The 21,909-nt window shown below is 43.6% G+C and overlaps 3 protein-coding genes across 5 annotated transcripts; 1 reads left to right on the top strand and 2 right to left on the bottom strand.

Moving 5' to 3' along the window:
* Positions 1 to 563: 563 nt before the first annotated feature.
* On the bottom strand, positions 564 to 6,847 carry ccnc (cyclin C). Its single transcript, XM_079753182.1, has 13 exons — positions 6,810 to 6,847; positions 5,875 to 5,917; positions 5,441 to 5,547; positions 5,074 to 5,158; positions 4,881 to 4,950; positions 4,656 to 4,707; positions 4,491 to 4,546; positions 3,578 to 3,613; positions 3,378 to 3,469; positions 3,204 to 3,271; positions 3,018 to 3,097; positions 2,773 to 2,891; positions 564 to 2,366 (listed from the first exon to the last, which is right to left on the bottom strand). The coding sequence occupies exons 2-13, from the start codon at positions 5,904 to 5,906 to the stop codon at positions 2,312 to 2,314; spliced, it is 852 nt and encodes a 283-aa protein (XP_079609308.1). The 5' UTR covers positions 5,907 to 5,917; positions 6,810 to 6,847; the 3' UTR covers positions 564 to 2,311.
* On the top strand, positions 6,707 to 11,515 carry ngs (notochord granular surface; the record flags this gene model as incomplete). Its single annotated transcript, XM_079753181.1, is given in 11 exon segments — positions 6,707 to 6,754; positions 6,756 to 6,979; positions 7,050 to 7,212; positions 7,489 to 7,638; positions 7,855 to 7,974; positions 8,321 to 8,416; positions 9,355 to 9,489; positions 9,899 to 10,009; positions 10,231 to 10,341; positions 10,637 to 10,761; positions 11,215 to 11,515. Coding segments are annotated over 11 exon segments (1,497 nt in total). The 3' UTR covers positions 11,429 to 11,515.
* Positions 11,391 to 20,925, bottom strand: pgm3 (phosphoglucomutase 3). 3 transcript variants are annotated; one of them, XR_013812503.1, is made up of 14 exons: positions 20,834 to 20,925; positions 20,092 to 20,300; positions 19,406 to 19,593; positions 17,741 to 17,808; positions 17,297 to 17,430; positions 16,721 to 16,916; positions 15,632 to 15,789; positions 15,088 to 15,171; positions 14,901 to 14,999; positions 14,530 to 14,643; positions 14,106 to 14,228; positions 13,655 to 13,828; positions 12,361 to 13,155; positions 11,391 to 11,523 (listed from the first exon to the last, which is right to left on the bottom strand). XR_013812503.1 is itself a non-coding variant. In XM_079753179.1 (13 exons), exons 2-13 carry the CDS (start codon positions 20,296 to 20,298, stop codon positions 13,069 to 13,071), a joined length of 1,632 nt encoding a protein of 543 aa, XP_079609305.1. In that variant the 5' UTR covers positions 20,299 to 20,300; positions 20,834 to 20,925; the 3' UTR covers positions 11,648 to 13,068. The 3 variants fall into 3 exon arrangements, 2 of the variants coding, with proteins under 2 accessions (XP_079609305.1, XP_079609306.1); XM_079753179.1 differs by lacking the exon at positions 11,391 to 11,523 and having other exon boundaries at positions 11,648 to 13,155; XM_079753180.1 differs by lacking the exon at positions 11,391 to 11,523 and having other exon boundaries at positions 11,648 to 13,155; positions 20,840 to 20,917.
* Between the last annotated feature and the right edge of the window lie 984 nt (positions 20,926 to 21,909).

Below are 21,909 nucleotides of genomic sequence, written 5' to 3'. Positions count from 1 at the left end.
GGCGCTTGTCCCCGCTGCGGGGTCGGCATCCTCCGCAGCCTCGCTGACAAGCTCGTTCCCGTTGGGCCTGACGTCACGGCGACGGGTGTCTGACGTCACAGGATCCACCTCTAGAAGCAGCTGTCTCTTGAGGGTGGATGAGAGTTGGGCTTGACTCACGATAATTATTAAATTACTGATCATGAAGAGAACTAAGACAACAGATGCAATGGGGCATCAATTTATAGAGCATTTTATCCTTGATTTAGTTCAGGCTAAAAATTATTCAAATGCTGCATCTCCAATGTCGGCCACGAGGGGTCGCTTCAGCGCCACTCACCGACCGTCAGCCAATGGCACTCAGTCCTGGAGGGAACATATTGTCACCCAGAAGGTTAACTCAAGGGCTAGTCCTCCAGTGGCCCCCGGGGCCCCGACACACCTTAATAAAAAGCTTTCATAAGACACCCATGTTTTTCACAACATACAGGTTTAATTACAACTTCCAAAAAACAATGTACAAATTCAAGTAATACTCAAGAACAAACATGATTTTGAAAAAATGTGTTTTTGTGTGGGCCTTCTGATAGGAGCAGTTCAATGAGGTAAAGCCCTTTGGTGTTTTACCCATTTGTATTGAACAGATGGGAGTTGGTAGATTGGGTGAGTGGGGGTGTGTGGCTTGGGGGGGGGGGGGGGGGGGGGGGGATGGAGATGCCGGAAGGCGAAGCCATACGGACAGCCCCCCCCTAACTAGTCTCAATGGCTTTCGAAGCGGACTCACTTGACACCATAGCGGATGGGAACGAGTGACACCAAAGCCATCCTCCATTTGCCAGTTACATCCATGCACCGTTTGCTATGATCACTTTTTCAAAATCATAAAAAAATAAACGTAAATGAAGGTGGGAGTAAAATACAGAGGGAAACACTTCCCCGCAAACGGGTCATCCATTGAATAGGAGACCTTAAGGAACCCACAGTAGGACGAGTGGGGTGTGCTTGTTTCAGAGATTTTGTGGTTGTTTCTGTATAAACAGCAGCTTTTATTAAGGCGTCTGAGCATCTCGTTATGATCGAGCCTAAATTCAGAGGTCCCAATGCATCACATCACAAAACCTTCAACAGGTATAGTTACACAGACATACACATACACGCACACACAAAACAAATGATAAAATTGGTGGTTTTAAGTGTACATGTAAAATACAGAAAGTAAAAGAAAACAGGAAGTGATTCACTTTTACAACAGCAACGCAAAAGCTCGCAAAACCCATAATACTAAAAATAAAAAAAATGGTTTGATACAATACATTATGTTCAACCATAAAGCAAACTTAAAAAAATGCTAAAAAAAAAAAGTTGGAATCATGATAGTTCAATGAACAAGTGACTTTTTACTCAAGTAAGCTCAAGTTTTCCAAGTAAAACAAAGAAAGTAAAATTCCATTATAAGGCCATTTACAAGTTTATGGGCTGGGAGCAGAATGGAGCACAATCATGATTATTAACAAGCAATGATCCTTCTACCTTAGACCGGGGCTCTCAACACCAGACCTCACTATATACAAAAAGGTACCCGCTCACACCAGGTAGTGACACGACAGCATACAGTCAGAAGGTGGATGTGAAACATACACGGGGGGGGGGGGGTAGAACCTCTGGCACACACCAGTCGAGACAGACTACTTGTATAGTCCCTGAGGAATGAAGAAAACCCCCACCAGAGGGCCCACCCACTCTCACACGCACACTCACGTGCACACTCACGTGCACAGTGCTGGCGATCCAAGTTCGTATTTTTTTTTTTTTTTCAGTGATCCCACGGAGCACCCAATCACAACGACGCGCTCCCTGAGACCGTTCAAGGCTGTCAGGAATAAATCACAAAGTATGTATACATATACATCGCATAACACCCACTGTTTGTCCAAACACTTCTATCACAGGCGTGTCCACCCAAATGTTTCCCCCCCCCCCCCATCTATGTTGAACTAGAAGTGCTCTTCCTCATGGCCTACTATTGCTGTCAGTCTCTGGGGGGAAGAGGGGGGGAAGGGGTTGGATTGAATGGCATCATCCAGAGACACCCTATTCGCTGGCTGGTTCTTGAACATGTGACCACTTCAGAAAGAGAAGGAGGGCGGGACGGGGGGGGGGATATGTGCTAGTTAAGGGGTTACGGTAGAGAGGGAGAGTGTCCATGGGAGAATACCTCTAGTTTAAACGCAGAATGTCCCAGCAGCTTGCCCTCTCAAAAGTGATGTTGGAAGTCATTTTGCAAATGGCCGCTGGTCAGTACAAAATGGAGGCTGCTCGGCAGGTGTTGGGCTTATGACTGGCTGTACGAGTTGCCCTGACTCCCGTTGGAGCTCTGGTCGTTCTCACTAGAGGGAAGGGATACACAATGAGGGAGAGTCGTTTTTAGACACAGTACATCTATTCATAACACAGTGGGCAATGTCTCAAATGCTTTGAACCACCAGTTAGAATAAGCTCCAAGCAACCAACTACAATTCTGGTTATAAAAGTAAAGTAATTGTATGAAAAAGAGCAAACAAAGATACGGGGGAAAAAATATATTATGTTATGTATTTTTAGGGATTATGTCAGACTAGACAAATATGGATGAAATCAGTTTATTAATACTGGCAGTTTTTGATCACCAGCAAACACTCGACAAACACTTGACAATCCTATATCTTATTATAGCACGTAGAGATGGCTAAACCCTGAACAGAAATATGGAAAAACATGCAACCAATAGTGGAAATACTTGGCGCCGTCATTTACCTGTTGGGAGGAGGCTTGGGTTTGGGCATCTTGTTGAGAACCACGGCCATCTCCTTGCGGTCGTCAAAGTTCTTCCACTGGTCGTACAGCTTCAGGATCACGCGGATGATCTCAAGGATCTCCACACAAAACCAAAATGTAAAGCTTCATTTTTAAAGAGTCTGTTCACAGTCTTCTGTATTGTCACGGCCACATGCCACGGTTGAAACGCGGACAAGAGTGGCACACGGGGGAACTCTTCCTACCTTGTCCATGTCGACCGAGAGCTCAGCAAACCACTGTCTGGCATCCTTCTGCTGTACCACACAGGCAACGTTCAGGCAGGCTACATGACAAGGAGATCACACAATGGAGGGTTAAGCATGTGTTTTTCTTTTCATGTAAACACGCACACGCACACGCACACACACACATACACACACACACCGTACCTAGTGCAATCATGAAGGGTGGATAGAGTAGACACAGGTCTGTCCTGTATGTGTCGTTCACTATTCGCCTATGGAAAGATAATATTAATTATAAAAAAAAAAAAAACTGAAAAACATTTCTGCACATCAAGGAGATAACGTCAGCCTTCCTTCCTCTAAACACCCAAACCGTACCAGGCCAGAGGCAGCAGCATGTCCTCCTGCCCCATGTCCTGTACATACTGCAGGAGGGGTCTGTAGGGGTGGTACACGATGAGGCAGCAGTCCTGAAACACACACATCCAATCAGTGACTTCATCTGCTGTCCGATAGCAGTCCTTATCGCAATGCAACTAACAAAGCTCCAATCGGAGTGAACGGTTTCCAACACTCACCATCAACTCCAGTAGGTAGAACTCGCACTCCAATATCTGTGTTGAGGAAAAAGTGCAAAATGTTGTTTCAAGATGATATACTGCCCTACATTCACAGCTAATTACATTGAGAAGATGCCTCTCAATATATACATATTCAAGCAACACAGAAAGAGAACTGGCCCACGACTCTGAGACCACCTCCAGAATACCCCACAAATAAAGCAACGCTCAATATCAAAACAGTGCCATTTTGGTCTTGAGAGAGAACCGTTGTTTTCAAAAGGACTTGGGTTGACTAATTCCCCCCCCCCCCACCACCACCACCACCACCACCACCACCACCATCAGCGCCCCATCTACGCACAGTAGAGACAATATGAGTTACGACCCCCAGTCGCAGCATCCCGGCAACTTATTTCCCGAAGGCCTGTGAATCCGCCCCTCCCCTCACAGCCCTGGACAAGGCAGGGCATCCATTACCCTCTACACTGCTCTCTGGCAGGCGGCAGACCACCGTGGCTCCCTCACAGATTACATGCTAGCAGGACTGCCAACCATCTGACACCGCTATAAGGCATTCCGGGGCGGTATGAAGACACACACCCTCTGAGCCATCTCCCGCAGCAACAACACTTTCATCACAGCTGTGTAAATATTAGTTTGCTGACTCTCGTGAACCGGTCGACATTTCAAAATGGCGGCACGGTGAGCGGTCGAGAGCTCATGTCATGTTGTTGCAAGGAGGCTTAGCAACGCATAAATAACGTAGGAGGAAGCAGACTTATGGTATGGTGGCTGTTCTTGTGAGGCCTTTCCATTGTCATGCATCTATCATATAGCGACAGTATGTTGGCTGTTGTTCCCATTATCATTGAGGTGAGGAGGAATCCCATTGTATCTCAATGCAGAGCTGTAACCAACGTTGACTTACATGATTCATTCTGTATGGGAACTCCTTGGGAAAGGCATAGGAAAACCTGGTTTTCACTGTTTGAAAGGAAAGAAAATCATCATGTATTGTTCTTTTCACATGAATATGATGTGATTTTAGTGTTGAAAGTTTGAGCTGCTTGTGGTTGCGGGTCTGGTTACTTACATACTGATGTTGCAGCACTGATCAACCTAGTGTTGGAAACAACTCCAAATTCCTGCGAGAAGCAACAATTTAGGAGAAAGAAATGTTGTTGTTTTTTTTAATAATACAAAAAAAGTGAAAAGATCTCAACATGACAATAAGAAGGCAGATGTGGAAACCCATTTGTGTTGAGCGGCATGTATGTACCAAAACATACACAATTATGTATAACAGTAGTTTGCATACCTCAACTTTAGAGGCTAGAAAAACACAAGTAGGGGCCATTAGCACTGGATCTATACTCTTCAGGGAATATCTGCAAACAAATACACACACAGCATTTTTATTATAATGAAACCAACGAGCAATATTAAATTAGCTTTTGTAGAATTGACTATAATTATTAACATGCCATCGAATTTTATCAGTGTTTGCTTACCTGGCATAAAAGCGTTTAAAGTACACCGTTGCTGTGGCGATAACCTGCTGCCTTAACTTCAGGTGTTCTCCCAGTGCCTGGATGACTAACGAAGACCAGGTGAAATACAGTTATAGTCTGTTATAGAGTACAGCACAATACCGTTCTGTTAATTTATAAAGTGTATAGACGTTTATTAAGGTGTCCCAACAAGGCCTAGCTGACTAAAAAAGAGCAGGTGAAATACAGTTATAGTTGGTTAAGTGTACAGCACAATACCTTTCTGTTCATTTATAAAGTGTATAACGTTATACGTTTATAAATGTGTTGTTAGCAGTATGCTAGATTACAGCACACTACAGGCTATTTAATGAAGTCATAGAAGCACCATTGGCAAAGAATATCTGCAGCTTCCAGTACTCCTCTTCTGTGAGAAACTTGAGGTCCTTTTGTCGCTCCTTCATCAGGTCCTGCTTGTCCAGAACCCATTGCAAACTTTAAATAAAAAAACACCATAAAATGATCACATACATTACCCGACTGTAACAACACATTGAGCAAAGATACAATACCTCTTGAGTTAGCCAGATGCTACACGGCAGACATAGTTCAGTGTTGTTCATAATAATAATAAAGCAATTTCGTTGGATGGAACATATTAAAAGTATAAATAGTGTCATGTACTAGAATTAAACCTCAAAAACCTTTGACTAAAAAGCTGATTTTGTATTGCACTGCTGAGAGATCGTCCACAATAAGTGTTAGGCCAGTCAACAAGACTGTTCTTTGTTAAATGCATCCATAATTCATCCTTTTACTTACTAGTGTGAGCTTTGCCAGAAATTCCCTGCCATGTCGTAGGAGCCTAAACGGACAAACTATACTTTAGATGTAACGTAATACTAAACAAAAAGTCAGCACCAGAAGGAGAATCAGTTCAGCTTAACAAATCACAGTACGACAAGAAAAACGGTCCGAGGAGACAAAAGATGCAGCTAAATAGTTCCGCATCAAACCTTCACGCGCAATTATAATGCAACGTTTCCGAAATTATGACAGGGTCACAGACGTCATTACTAAATAAATAACTCACAACATCTTTGACTCGTTACTCAAAGATGAAGAAACATAATGATTAACGACGAATTAATGACCAATATTTTATTCATGAAAAATAACGTTAATTTTTTGATTGACATCGAAATGTTGTTAATGTTACCAATAATAACAATATTATTATTATTAATAATAATAATAATAATAATAATAATAATAATAACGATAAGCATCATAATCATCATGATCTTCTTCAACCTTGTAATATAGCCATAATCATAGTCATCATTATATTATTAATATCATTAGGATAACTTGCTACTGTTTTGTTATTAATATTAGAATTGATTACTTACCAGCATGTTTAAAGTTAAACAAATGCAAAATAGCATGACTATATATTATATAGGATTTCACTCCCTGTTAATAAATAAGTAACGACCTCTTGGCAGAGTCTTGGTAGATATTATTGCGGACAGCCACTCCTGAGAATGATGCCAGGTTTCGACATTCCTTAACAGTCCTTAGGTATGCAATGTGTATGAGTGGGTGAGATGGGCAGGGCAAAACCTGCTTATATAAAGCCTCAAACCAAGGGATGAGGGTAAACTGTTCTGCAGGGAGTTTCAAAACCCTTCCAAACCTAAAGAAGATCAAACGATACCAACATGAGCTGCAGTCCAGAAAGGAAGTCTTCTTACCGCCGCCACTTTGAGGGCAGCTCCGCGGCCACCTCCGTGGCCACTTCAGTCAATCGGATCCGAGTCTCGAGTCCATCTCCTACACGCAGATCAGCTCGGTCTGCCAGCTATTCCCTCAGAGCGGCATCGACGGGGCGCAGGTCGACCTCCAACAAGTCCCGCATAAACAGGTATGTGTGATGCATTTAAGGCTTACCAATCAAATCAAAAAGCTCCTTCATCCATCGCTCCTCTGTGCAGCGGAAGTATGGAGGCTCTTTGTTTTGGCATGTCCATGGGACTCGGGCCCAAACTGGATTTGGACGCAGCCACCACCGAGAACCAGGCCTTCATGACCACCCGCACCGGCGAGAGGAAGGAGATGGTGGCCCTCAACGACCGTCTGGCTGTCTACATTGAAAAGGCGAGACCCCCCTCCTCACCCTTTTCACGCTCTCTGTCGCCTGTGTGGTTTGTTTGTTGTGTCGTCTTAAAAATGTGATATTATATTTATTCAATCATCAGACACTTTCAAGCAAGAGTACATTCGCATACACATCGCATCATCACTTAGCAGGTATTTGGGGTGAGGCGTCTTGCATAAGGATGCCCACAGGTATAGGCTAGGGGGATACTGGAGATCGAGCCAGGTGCTTTGGGCTGGGAGTCCAACCTGCCGCTGTGTGTCTTCCTGCTGCAGGTGCGCTCCCTGGAGACCAAGAACAAGCTGCTGGAGGATGAGATCCACGCCCTGAGAAGCCGTTTCCTACAGCCCTCGGGTCTCAGGCAGCTGTACGAGGCCCAGCTGAAGGACCTGACCCGGGTGGCCGAGCAGATGAGAGTCCAGAGGGTGAGGACCACCGCCAAGAGTCCATCGCCATGAGACTCCATCGCCATGACAGTGAGATCTCACATGGATCTCCTTGAATGAGCGGTTTAACATGGCACACGTGAATCCTCTCTGGACCAAGCAAAGTTGTGATCCTTGCTAACTTACTACTACTGCTTTTAGTCATTCTACTATTGGTGCTACATCTGCTTCACCCGAGCCTTGTGTCTGTGGTAGGACCAGGCCCTGGGCTCTAAGGAGGCCATGGCAGGCCAGCTCGTCACTCTGAAGGCCAGGTACGACCAGGCCCTGGAGGCCAGGAAGAAGACAGAGCTGCAGATTGAGGCATTCCGCCCGGTAAGGCAGCAGCTGGACCCCCAGCCGGTTTACACTCAAAACATTTCAGTTAGAGGGTGACGGGGAGGTGGTGAGTGAAGTCAATTCAGTGTATCGGTTGGAGCGAATATAAATATAATACTGCAGGGATTTTGCTTTGTGAACCTATAGTTTAATAACTGCTGATCCCAGTTATTTTCGTATGCTGAGCATAGCGATGACGCCTGCATTCGCAAACTCTTTATAACCAGGTGATAACATCCAAAAGTGTGTGTGTGTGTGTGTGTGTGCGTGTGTGTGTTTGCTTGGGCCTTTGCGCGTGTGGGTACAAATAAATATGCACTGACTGAGTCTAAATTTTCCACAGGATGTTGATAAAGCCACCTCAACACGCATCTCTCTGGAGAAACATCTGGAGAACCTGGAGTTAGAGCTGACCTTTCTACAACGGGTTCACAAGGAGGTAAAACATGAGTGTGTGTGTATGTGTGTGTGTGTGTGTGTGTGTGTGTGTGTGTGTGTGTGTGTGTGTGTGTGTGTGTGTGTGTGTGTGTATGTTTGTCTAGGGACTCTGGTTAGAAGGCTATAAGCTTCTGGGTCAAAGCAGGTCGGTTAGCCAGACCAAAATGAGATGGTTATAATCTGGAGGAAATCAATCTCATATGTAGCGACTGTGTATTTACAGACACAGGCTACTGTTAGGTTCACCAATTGTCATCTCCGTGTCAAACGTGCAGAACAACGCGGTCGAGTGTTAAGTGTTGGCAGGAGTGGACATGCTAAGTATGACCATGAGTGATTTTGCAAATAGATCAACAAATCTGCGATATGACGATACCCACTGACTGAGTATGGCCTGAGTGATTTAGTGATCAGCAGCAGAATTATTTTGGTATTTGTCAATACATTTGCTGTCTAAGGAGAACTGTTGTGTGTGTACAGAGTCACTATTAGCTTAATCTCACAAATCAGACTTTGGATTAATATGTGTAGTCTGTTGGCAGACAAGCGTAAATATGGAAGAACGGGGCATTTTTCTGTCTTTCACTTCATACTTGTTTTAAAAAATCATGTTTCTTGGATATCTGAGAGCAGGATTGGCAAACACAAACTCGGCCAGCAAAGTAGAAAGGTAAAGGTTTCAAATCAACACTGTGTATACTGGCCACTGTAAAAATACACTTAATAAAAGCCTCTTCTGAAAGCTCCATCCCCTCCCCTCTTCAGTAGAACATCTCCCTAACCAAACAGTAAACATTGTGTAGCTTCGCCCATTGTGTTTGTTGGTTCCTGGCCCGGGCTCTGCCGTCTCCCTGCAGAAATTCTGCTCTAACATGTTAGGACTGCTGGATCCCATATCACTATTACCTTGACGTGCTTAAGTTCCAATCCTGTGAACAGGAAATCGAGGTGCTATTGGAGCAGCTCTGTTCTTCGGCCTCCAAGGTCGACCTGACCTTTGGGCTTCCGGATCTTTCCTCAGCCCTCAAACAGGTCCAGACTCAGTACGACAGCATCGCCGCCAAAAACCTACAGGTATGGGGGGAGAATTACGCATTTGTCCAAAGCGACTGGCAACAATTCATACACACATTCACACACCAACACGACGGCGGTGTCAAAAATGCACCAGCCAGCTCGACACATATCAATATTATTTATTTGTAGAATTTACAAATATATATATACAAATTGAACTATTTCTTATTGTTAGTAATTCCCTGCTGTTTTTTATTTCTTTTTCATTCCCTATTCTCTTATAATGTCAAAATAATATCCTCGATATCATGACCAAAAGGTTTACCATGACATAATAAATCAGATCAACTGTATGGCATATTTATTTGAATCCCACTACAATTCACTTTAGCATCCTTTTTATGTAGACTAGAAACTAATGGAAACCTTTTCAGTCAGCACTTTCACACGATTTGTGCATTGTCAGGAAATGGACACTTGGTACAAGACAAAGTTCGTGGACCTGAATAATGCATCAACCAAACACATCCAGAGCCTCCACAGTCTGAGAGAAGAGAGCGCAGGATGCAAGAAGGATGTGAGCATGACTCTTCATAACTTCAAAATCAATGCAAAAAGAAAAATACACTTTTAAAATGTGCTTAATCTGTCTCCAAGTGTCTTGCATGAAAATATATTCATTTTCTGTGTTCGTTCTGAAGTGAGCTTATCTATACTGCAGTATTTTTTGCCCATTTTATGCACAGGCTTTTATGTACAAAAGAAACAGGTTAATATAAAGTGTGTGTTTTTCTGCAGATCTGTAATAAGGAGCGCGAGCTGGAGGCCCTGCAGACGAGGAATGAGTATTTAGAGGCGGTGCTCCGCGATGCATTCGTCAGGTTTAGGAATAAAGAGGAGGACCTGCAGGTAATGGCCTCCAACCGACTAAGCACCCACACTTTTGTTCTCCAATTCTAGTTTCAGCCCCCCATTCGTTTTCAATCGGCACAGAATTTCAAGCGTGAATCAATTACGTGACATCATTTTGAAGCATGATCCCATTTAAAAGTCATACGGTTTTCCAGCAGAAACCCATTTATAGCTCATTGGATTTTTAAAGCATGAATCAATTCCATAAGTCGTGTCATTTCTCAAGGATTTAGGCTGTGCTGTGCGGTCCTGCTGTGAAACCAATCCGTCTCATTTCATCACCCAACCACAGGTGCGGACAGGGGGTCTCAAGCTGGATCTGCAGGTCACCAGGGAGAAGATTGCTCTGCTTCTGCGTGACTACCATGACCTGCTGAACGTCAAGATGGCCCTGGAGATTGAGATCACCACTTACAGGTACAACTCTACCCGGGTCACGTAGGATTGAAGTGTAAATTAAGCAATCAGAATCGGGGGTGTGTGCATATGAAGGCGTGTAAAGGGTCAGGTGGACATGTGCACGGCACATTCGTTTAGATTCAAGTCTGGCCATTCGATTAGATTCAAGTCTGGCCATTCGATTAGATTTATGTCTGGCCATTCATTTAGATTCAAGTCTGGCCATTAGATTGGATTGAAGTCTGGCCATTCAATTAGATTAAAGTGTCACAGGGACTTCTTTAATGACTCCGAATTGAGTTCCCAAGCATTTCCCTGCTTTTGAAATCACGCTCCTTACTTCCTGCTCATGAGGAATTTCCATTTGAGTCTCCCAATCCTTAACGCCGTCTACACTGCGGCCCCCATGCAGCTCTGTGGCTTGCTACTAAACCCCCCCCCCCCCGGCACTGTGTGATGCGTGTCCCTCAGGAAGCTGATCGAGGGCGAGGACAACCGTCTGAGCGCCATGGTCCATGTCATGTCCCTGAGAGGAGGAGGTGTGGCTGTCGCCTCCGGCACCACCACGGCCAACGGCTGCCCCGCGCCCTCCGGACCCCCACTGTCGCACTCAGACGCTGGGGGGAAGAGAGGCGCCGCGGCCCCTGGAGCCACCGACGTGTCCCTGGAGGAGAGCCGGACCTGAGGGGCTGGCCAGGCGACCGAGACATCCCAGCGCGAGACCCTCCTCGTCAGGTAGAGTGGATGAATGGCCCCCATTTTTGTTTACCGATGAAAGAGCTGGAGGGGAGGGAGGGGAATTGTCTATTGTATTACTGCAATGATAGGGATTATTGATCGTTTTACCCACTTGAACATATATCTATGAAATGTTAGTCTATGACATGAGGATTCATGGATATTGATGAAAAACTAAAATATGTATGACGCACAATGAGTGAATGTGTGTTGCCGGCAATGATGAGGATTTATCGACACATCATGGAATAAGCCTCATTGATCCCGGTAGACTTCTGATTCGCTCATCCATTTATTGAATTTCTTCCCAGAACAGTTAAAACAGAGGAGGAGGCATACAACAGTGACTCACAGCAGAGCACCATTATAATTTCTGGAGTGGCCGATGACACGGATGAAGAACAGCGCTTCCACATTAAAAGGGACACTTTCCCCAAGCTTTTGCACAAACGTTAACGAAGCCAAAGATGCTTCCGTGATGTTAACTCGAATTAGGCTTTATGGATATGATAAAAGGAATCAGGACCTGGGCCGTCCATTCAGGTTAAGGATTAGAATGTCTTTGAAAAGTGAATTGAACAGCACTTACATTATTAGAAATTATTATAATTAACATTATGAGCTTGTTAACTTGTTAACACAACGTTGAAAGAGTAGTGTATTTTGGTTTGAACTGTTCCTGTCCTGTCAATCATCTCCATTTTTGTTGCTGATTAATGGCTGATTATGAATGATATAAAATGACTATTAATAAATTAATATTCCAAATAGCACCTTAGTTATTTTCCACTCAGTCAAAATAAAGTTCAAAGCAAGTAAATAATGTTCAAGTAATCATGTCAGGTTAAAAAATGTAATGAAGAACCTGGCAAATGTTACCCATTAAGTTGTAGTTGTCGGTTGAGTTAGACTCAACCGATAGCATGATTGCACCACCTATTTCAACTCTTTGTGAAAGAGAAAAAAAGTCAGGGAAAACTTTCCAATCAGAAAAATACACCATTAGAAAAAACCAATGACCTTCAATATCACTAATGTACAACAATCATTTACAATATCAAATATATTTGATGTATTGCATTAAAGTAAACTGTAAAACTTATTTTCCCTTTTCACAATTAGAAAAATGCAGATATGATATTGTGCAATTTAGAGCAGAAAACAAACTGAATCTGAATTGAAAATAAAGAGATGAGAAATGGTAGGCTTAGCTCAGGAGGTAGAGCACTTGCCTTGTAACCGAACCGCTGACTGTTGATGTGTCCCTGAGCAAGACACTTAACCCTAACTGCTCCTGACGAGCTGGCTGTCGCCTTGCCTGGTTGACTCTGCCGTCGGTGTGTCAATGTGTATATTAACCGATGTAAGTCGCTTTGGATAAAAGCGTCTGCTAAATGCCCTAATTGTAATTGTAATTGTAATTGAAATACAGAAATGTTGCAATTTGTACTAAACAGAGGATTGTTCAATGCACCACATGGAATTGTTGTACGTGTGTGTGTGTGTGTGTGTGTGTGTGTGTGTGTGTGCGTGTGCGTGTGTGCGTGTGTGCGTGTGTGTGTGTGTGTGTGTGTGAGAGATAGTCTACTACAGGGGCTTTGGTTCACCCCCCACTCCCCCTGCCAGGCGGTAGACTGCGAGGCTGACTTCATGCCCCAGAGCATCAGCACTTTCCTTAAGAAAAGAAATATAAACGGCACAGAATCACTGTCATGTTCACTGTCATCACAACACAGTGACAGTTAACAGCCAGGTAAACAATGTTCACGAAAAGTCCAAAAGAAAATAATACAATTCAATGAAAAATATGTAAAATAACAAAACATAAAAATATACTTTTCTGTAGAACTGAATTAAAGACAACGTTTAGTAAAGTGTCATTTAAAACCACATACACAAAAGCAAACAAACGTAAAAACACCAGTGTGTAAAGGTCGATTTAGATATAGGTAATTTAGCAGACGCTTTTATCCAAATCCAATTTGTCAGAAGAAAGAGAAAACAATATATCGCTGTCGGTACAATAAAGATATTCATAGAACAAGTTACAATTTGCAATTTGTAACTTGCAATTGCTAGGTTAACCCATTCCGTGTTTGCAACAAAGATAGCTGGGATAAGACGCTACACAATGCTCAGTACTATGTTTAAGGACCAGGTATGCTATGGTTACCTGCGTCGCCGCCTCTGAGTAGACCCTCACCACGTCCTCCGTGCCCGAGGGTCTGACGAAGGAGCGGCCATCTTGGTGCTTCTCCACCAGTCTGTCGATGGCCTCCTGGAGACCGGCCGGACTCACCGTCTTTCTCTCGGCGTCCGTGGTGTTGATGACCCTGCGGTCGGACACCTGCGGGGGAAAACACACCGACCGTGAGCCTACATAGAGCTGACAGCCTACCAGCATAGCCAGTTATAACAAAAGACAACCCGCAGTGGAAAGGTCCAAATAGATGCAAAAACAGCAATGGAGCCTCAAGGATTTTATGTTGCCAAAAAGGTAGCCAAAGACTTATTTAAATTAATTTATTAAGCAGAACAAGATTATGAATGACACACACACACACACACACACACAGACACACACACACACACACACACACACACACACACACACACACACACACCTTCACTTTGAGCTGCCTGTTGGGCAGGTCGGTGTAAATGGCGTCCCACTGCTGCACTGTCATGCCTTTGATGGCTAGTATGGCTTCAATCAACAGCATGTCAGAGATGGCATCACCCACAGTCTATACATGAAGACAAAAATGCAATGCGTTGAGTTGGCAATAATGTTACACTCAAACATTAAATATAAATCATCTTCAGCAAATAAAATCCTCTTTTGAAAAAGGTTCTTCATTATTATTCTTCAGTTCTATCATCTTATCATCATGAGATGGTGTGATAGAATTGTATGATCTTGTGTGTGTGTGTGTGTGTGTGTGTGTGTGTGTGTGTGTGTGTGTGTGTGTGTGTGTGTGTGTGTGTGTGTGTGTGTGTGTGTGTGTGCGTGCACGCGTGTGTTTGTGTATGTGCGTGAGTGTGTACCTGGTTGATGAGGTCCACAGAGTTCTTCAGCAGGGTGGCTGCCCCCTGTCTCTCCCCGTCAGAGTCATCACACAGCTGCTGGATCTTCTCCTCGGCTGCCTTGCTGAACAACACCTGGGGTGCAATACAATTTGTGGTGTTGCGGGTGAGTGTTCAACCTTAAATGATCTGTACCTGAAGTCAGTGCGAGTCAGTTTGCTTAAACAAAATTGTCCAGAAATGCGTGAGTGTAGTTCTTTTTTTATTACAGGTTTAAAGGGTTGGGTGGTCTTACCATTTCAGATGTCGTTATAGATGAATTACAGCAGACGGTGCTGTATTGTGAAACAAAGGTGTGCGTGCGTGCGTGCGTGCATGCGTGCGTGACTCACAGTTCCGTGGCCGTTGGCTTCAAAGTACACTCCTATGTCAAACTCCTGGGCTACGTGATGAAGGTGCTTCACCCCGGTCTTCGCGCACCTCACTATTACCTGCAGCGGATAAAAGCACAAATACAATAAAAACAAGATAAAGTGAGATAAATAGTGAGTGAGTGAGTGAGTGTGTGTGTTTATTCACCTTCATGGTGTCCTCCAGGTAGCGCGTAGAGCTTCCGTTTGCGTAGGCCGTTTGAACCACCGCTATCTTGAGGTCCAGGCCAGCCTATTGGAGGGTTCCACACCATGTCACGCACGTTCTAAGCCGCCATCTTGGTGCTTTTTCACCACCATAATACAATGCAATGAATAATGGTTGCGTGGCACGGTTGAGAAAAAAATCAAGATGACCAACCAACTGTTTAAATTAGGACTTCAGATTAGATGATTGAAAAAGAAAATAACAAAACATTGAACAAATGAATTGAGGTGAGATGCAAGATGAGACCCGATGCATTGTGTTAGTATACCTATTAAGGCTTTTATTTGTCACATACTCATACAGGATGTGAAGAGAAACGTTGTGACATACTCTGTATTCCTGTGCTTAAAATGTAAATAAAATAGAATAGAATATAAGTTTGAACAGAAATGAAGAATAGATAAATAATAATAGATACATAGGTATACAATTAAAACGGGATAAACCGGGAGATGCACTATTAGGCACTGTGTATACGAGGTACCTTTGTGAGCAGTTCCTTGAGGTAGGTGCTGATGAGCGTGGCGATCTTGTCTCCGTCCAGCAGGTGGAAGCGGCCCTGGTCGTCGCTGTAGTAGTACACGATGCGGTCGGCGTCGCCGTCGAACGAACAGCACCGCTCGCCCGCCTTCATAACGATGCCTTCGGCCAGAGATGACATGGATTACATGAAAAAAATGCTAACTGGCTCAATCTCTGTCCCCCCCCAGATATGTCTTTGCCAGGCACAATATATATATATCAAATGATTAATCAGGATAATCAATAGGGAAATTCAGTTTTTTCCATCCGTTCAGGGGATCCCTTTAAAAAGGTCTGATTCACATCATTTGTTCTTTGGTTGTACTCAATGTAACTCACTATTCACACATTTTCAATTCTAATACAACTAAATGGCTTGTATTGGTTAAGAGTGTTGGCTCAGCACATAATGAGTCGCTCAAAGGTCACAAATGTAATATCGGTTGATTATCGAGAGGTAAGTGCTTGTGATTATATGGTGGTGGTCATTCAATTGTAGGATTAAGAATCATCTCAGGTCTTATCTCTATTCTGATTATTTATATCGTTGCATAACTTTTTATTGAATCAAAAACATCAGCAGGTTACAGTCCGACAGGTGAGTCAACACCATGTAAGAGAGAAAATAAAGCATCTTAAGTGTTAATTCCTCGTTCCTAAGTAACTGCGCAGGTGGGCTGCATCTTTGACGTCTGCCCACTGGCATCTTAAAGGTCCCATATTGTACCCCCAGGTGTGATTGTGACTAGCCGTTACAAGCCGTTTTGAAAATCTGCCTCTTCTGACATCACAAGTGGGAGTGTCCACCTAGATGTGTGGTGGATAGATCAGTCTACCAGCCTTCCCAGTGGACCGTAGCAAACGTTGCTCATTTATCCGTCATACATCTAGGTGGACACGCCCACTTGTGAAGTCGGAAGAGGATGATTTTCAAAACGGCTTGTAATAGCTAATTACACTTACACCTGGTGGGATAATATGTCAACCTTTAAAAACATTGATGCATTTGCGGACAAACACCCCAGTCGGGTCCACCATTCTCGTTCCGCACCTTTCGGAGAATTCTGCTGCACTTTGACGAAGTCGGCCCCACACTGGTGGTTGAGCTTCCCGCCCGTGCCGTCGCAGAACAGGGACACCCTCAGCGCCCCCTGCAGGTAGGGTTCCATCTCGCGCAGCTTTAGCGCGCCGATGCCGTTGGCCCCGTCTACCAGCAGGCACTTCTGGTCATCCGTGCGGTTGGGCGCCTGCCGAAAGGAAGACGAAGAAAGAAAGAGAATCACACACGTTTCAATGGATGGAGGAGGAGGAAGGGTCAATTATTGACTTGAACATATTTTTTTAGCAATAATAAACAGTAAAATAAAATGATGAAACAATTGGACAGTTACAATTAATTAATATTTGAACAATGAAACCGACAAATGAAAATAAACTGCCTTACAGTTGCTTTACCCGTTCAAAATGTATGGTTAAATATTAGTAAGACACAATAAGTCATTTATAAGACACTTTGATCAAAAGTGACGTGCAGTGAATGATCAGTCCTTAGGAGTTAGACGCCGACTCAAGAAGGCATACAGGGAGGGATGGACATTGGCAGTCAAATTCAGCCGTGCACACTTACAGACTTCGTCAGTTGGATGAAGGCCTGCGACAGTTTACTGTAGTAGCCCTCCACCGAGGCCTGTCCGTACCCGCCCCGCGTGTTGCAGCAACAGACCATGTAGTGGAGCTGAGGGGTGGTCACCAGGCCGTAGTCTGACACGCATACACACACACCCACACGCACGCACACCCACACACACACACACACACACACAACGAAAAGAGGGAGATGTTTAACATGGGAAACGTTGAGTAGACGTCAGGGAACATTCTGAAAGCAGGAAGCAACAGGTAGGGTGCTCACAGATGCCTACAGGTAGGATGGAAACCATTCTAGAGCCTAGTACCTTTCAGCTGGAAATGTATCACCTGAGCCCAATGCACAAATCCTTTCCGCACTAATACAAGTGTGAATGTAACCAAATCACACAAGATACACACAAGGTTTGTTTATTTACCTCACCTTTGCTTCGTCCATCCAGGGCAGTCACCCCATCCAAGACAGCATCTGATAGTCTACCACTGCTGGTCCTAAGGGTACGAGACACAATGGATGTCAGGGATGATGCTGTACTATGCACACAGTAGCTCTGTAAAACATGGGTTTGGGTTCGGGGTATTTATTTATCTTGATGCATCGTCTCATGAATCAGACATTAGATTGACATCTAATTGCTGATGGCAGACAAGCTCAAATCTATGTGAACAGGGTTTTTCACTTTCCCAAGTTTAGAATTTGTTTCAACCAATCATGTTCCTGGGGATAAGATAATAACTTTATTTCATCCCATACATGAGAAATTCCCCTGTTACAGCAGCCCATGGATCATAAAAAGATGCAATAATAAAAAAGAAAGAAAGTTATAGTATATCCAGCATGCATACATTCATGGAAATCCACACAGTGATTACAATGCCATGCCATAGGGGCATAGATGTACACGCCTAAGGATTACACAACAGTTGAGGCTAATAAACACATGATTAGACTCCAGACTATACCAGACTACACTCTGGCTTTAGAAAAGTTAACGGTTCACATATACAACGCTGCGAGGACGGTGTGCGTCGATTGCTAGACTCTTCGGCAGCGCTGACTCCGTAGTGCTGCCACAGCTTATCAGGTTGGAGGTCTAATTAAAAATATGCCCTCCGAAGCACACACACACAAACTATTGTTTTCCCTTTGGCCGGTGGGAGGACAAGCTAAAACATCTTGTCTGGACACCAACGACCTTAGATAAAGTCTCTGTAGAGGTTTTAAATCAAACCAGTGTAGTAGAGCCGTCACTGTAGTAATCGATTGGACAAAATTGTCTGCTGAAACCTCTATCTTTTGAATTTCTTATCGAGCCCGGTAAAATATCTCCGTAACAAAACAGGATACCCTGTGTAGCTCCACTCATCACACTAGCTGGGTTTCCGGGCCAATCACTGGGTAGTTTCCCCCCAGAAGTTCAACAATATTATAGTCGAACTTCGGGATCCGAGATCACTTGATGCATAGCGAATGCCTAAGATTAGATATTCAATTAATTTAGGTATGAAAGCTGTAATGGATAGTGCAGTGTAGAAATAATGATGTTGACAAACACTAAAAACTGTTATACATGTTATGCAACACGGTTATGCAACCTCATTTGTGCGGTTTGAAGATTTACCCAGGATAAAGAAGGAGAACTTGTATCTACTGACATAGGTGGAGCCAAACGAGAAATACAAGCTGGACCGATATGCGTCCTCCCTCCCTATCCGTCTCTTACATTGCCACTTGTACTTTGACAGGGAGGGACTCCTACTTCCTTCTGCTTCTGCAAACAACTCTCCTCTATTGACTTCAATATCTATACATTTGTGTGGGGATTGGGAAACCGTATAAATCATAAAGGGACCTACTTAGTGTGGGATCTGTTTGTTTCGTTCATTGTTTCCAAAGAAGCATCACAATGTGTATTATCTATTTTATCCACATGTTTTGTCATGCTAGGCTGTCAATAGCAGTCAGCTGAAAAGTCAACGTAACAACAAATCTGTCCACCACTAATACCACGATAGCAGATGTAATCATATGAAATACAGATAGCATTAAAGTCAAACCGGTTGTAGAGAAACCCATCTGGCCCCATACCTGGTATCTCTGCCCACAAAGACTTCAGTTTCCTGGTTCATCATGTTGATGGACTCCTTCTGGATGAGGTCCTTCAGAACAGTGATCAGGTGATCCTGCTCTGCATTGGCTAGCTGAGTGGCGTAGACCTCCCACGCTGGGGTCAACATCTCCCCCATGGGGTCGATCAGCTTCACCCCGTTGTCCTCCTGGACGAGAGGGAGAGACGTAGAGAATGACAAAGAGAGCCGGAAGGGAACCCTAGCTTATTCATTCATTCATGTCATCAACACAATAACAATATGGTGAGTACAAGTGAATATAGAGTGAATGAAGACATCCGAGGAAAGAGGGGGAATGAACAGAAAAATTCTGTATCTGCTGAATTAATATCAACTGTTACAGTAATGCTGACTGCACCACCATTGGGATCAAAATAGTAAACTTACAAGAAATTATGTTTTTTCTAAATCAAAAGTGAGAGATGCTTTGTTTTGGGACAGTCTCTGTATTTAAACGTGCATTTCCACCTCAGCTTTGCATTTCAGAGGCCGTCATTTCATGTTTTAATGGCATATGGCTAGTGACCTGCAGTTTAATTGCTATCATGTCATCATATATCTTATCTGCAAGTGGTTGGACATCAGCAGAACGAGGCTAAAGGTGAAGTGAGAGATATCCAGGGGAAAACACCTCGACAGGCCTACCTCAGGGTTGTGGGACGCAGTAACCATGACTCCGATGATGGCTTTGGTGTTTCTGGACCTCAGTGTAGCAAGAAGGCCCATCCGAAACATTACATGATCCAGATGATCCGCATTGGTTCGAAAGCCCGCTGTTCCATACTGCAGAACCAACCCGACTGGTTTAGGGTGTAACTTGGACTTCTCTGACACTTTTTCAAACTGTGCCATTACTGAAACACAAAACATAAATCGGTGCCATGACTAAAACACAACACATCATAGCCGTTGCTAGTTATATTGTTTTGACAGCAGGGCATTGGAAATGCATGACAATGAATATAACATGTAAGCAGCATTTTAATGTATTGATTGACATGCAGTTGGGTTTATAGCTTCTAATTCTAAAATGGTATATCTGTATTTGAATCTGTCAAACACTAGAAGAAGCAGGAAGTATTGTAGTAACAAACATAGCATCCCAGATTTGAATCATCTACAAATTCTGACGTTATTCTGCAAATTCTGAATTAAATCTCAGAATTCTGGTTTAATTTTTTTCTTTAAACTCAGAACTCAAAAAATATCCTCTAATCGTCTTCCGTATCTATAAGACACACGATTGCATATATTATATAGAATATACAGACGTAAAATACATAAAATACAAATCTCCCCAAAGTACAGAAATGTATGGAGCGGAATTAAGAAATTGTGGTTTACTTCGTGCGAGACCATAAAAGTCAAACAAAGTGCTACTACTTACTGGTACCTTCTCAAGATTCCTGCAGACAAATAACTCATGAGTGATACCTATTTTGTGTCGTTGTTGGAGAGACGTGGCTGGCTACGTTTCCGTGTATGTCACGTGACGACGTGAGCTCCTCCCATAGGCTTGTCTTCACCCACACCACTTTGTATGGACGAAAATAGACCTTTAAAGAAAAGGGCATGCTTTTTCTAGGTAATGTTCAGTGTGTATTAATGGGGAGGCTGTTAATGTAGAATTTCTGTGTCGCACCAATGCATCAAATAGCCATAATATTCTTATGGGACCTAGCACGATTGACGTAATTACCCACCATGGGTCTGCATAGACCTACAGTTCAAATAAATTATGAAAGGATGAATTAATATAGCCATATGCTTAGACTAAATAATAGATTTAGATACACTCTTTCAATTTAATACACACCCATTTATTTCGCGCAATGGCTGTCCTAATGACTATTTCAGCATCCAATCTATTCAACAGGCTATGATTTTAAAGAGCAATTCTCTATTCTTCTGATCTGATTGATATTATGCCTTTCGAAGAAGAAGCGGGATACATGTTTTATGTGTTGTAGGCCTATACCCGTTTACCTTGACCTAATAAAATAAACCCACAAGATGTGAATGTGATGCTGTCGTGAACTCGAGCGTTCGGACCTTCTTGATGCATACAAGCAGCAGTCCAAATGCTTCTGTCACGCTCATAAATTAACCCTTTTGGCGCATAGTGGTGCGATGTGGTGGTTGGGCCTAGAGAGGAACGCGCTATCCCGGCCACAGCAACAAATACAGGGACGCGTATCAGTGTAAACCCCCCACCCCCCTACTGAAGTCGAATGTCTTGGCATTTGCTGAAGGTGAATTTAAATGACAACATAGATACACACAAATAAATACACGCTAACATAACTCGGAGAACATTCTGTCTTTTTTTTTTTTTTTTAAGCTTGCGTCGCGCATCATCACAATTGCCGACTCGCGAACGCCACCAGGGAGCGGCGCGCGCCCACCTCTCCCTTCCGTCGCGAGGAGCCGGTGGAAGACACAGCAGAGGATATATTTCCCGCT

The sequence above is a fragment of the Pollachius pollachius genome (genome assembly GCF_949987615.1).
Source record: "Pollachius pollachius genome assembly, chromosome: 16".
In the NCBI taxonomy this organism is placed as follows: domain Eukaryota; kingdom Metazoa; phylum Chordata; class Actinopteri; order Gadiformes; family Gadidae; genus Pollachius; species Pollachius pollachius.
The sequence above is the reverse complement of the archived record's forward strand: the minus strand, read 5'-3'. Positions and strand labels throughout refer to the sequence as shown.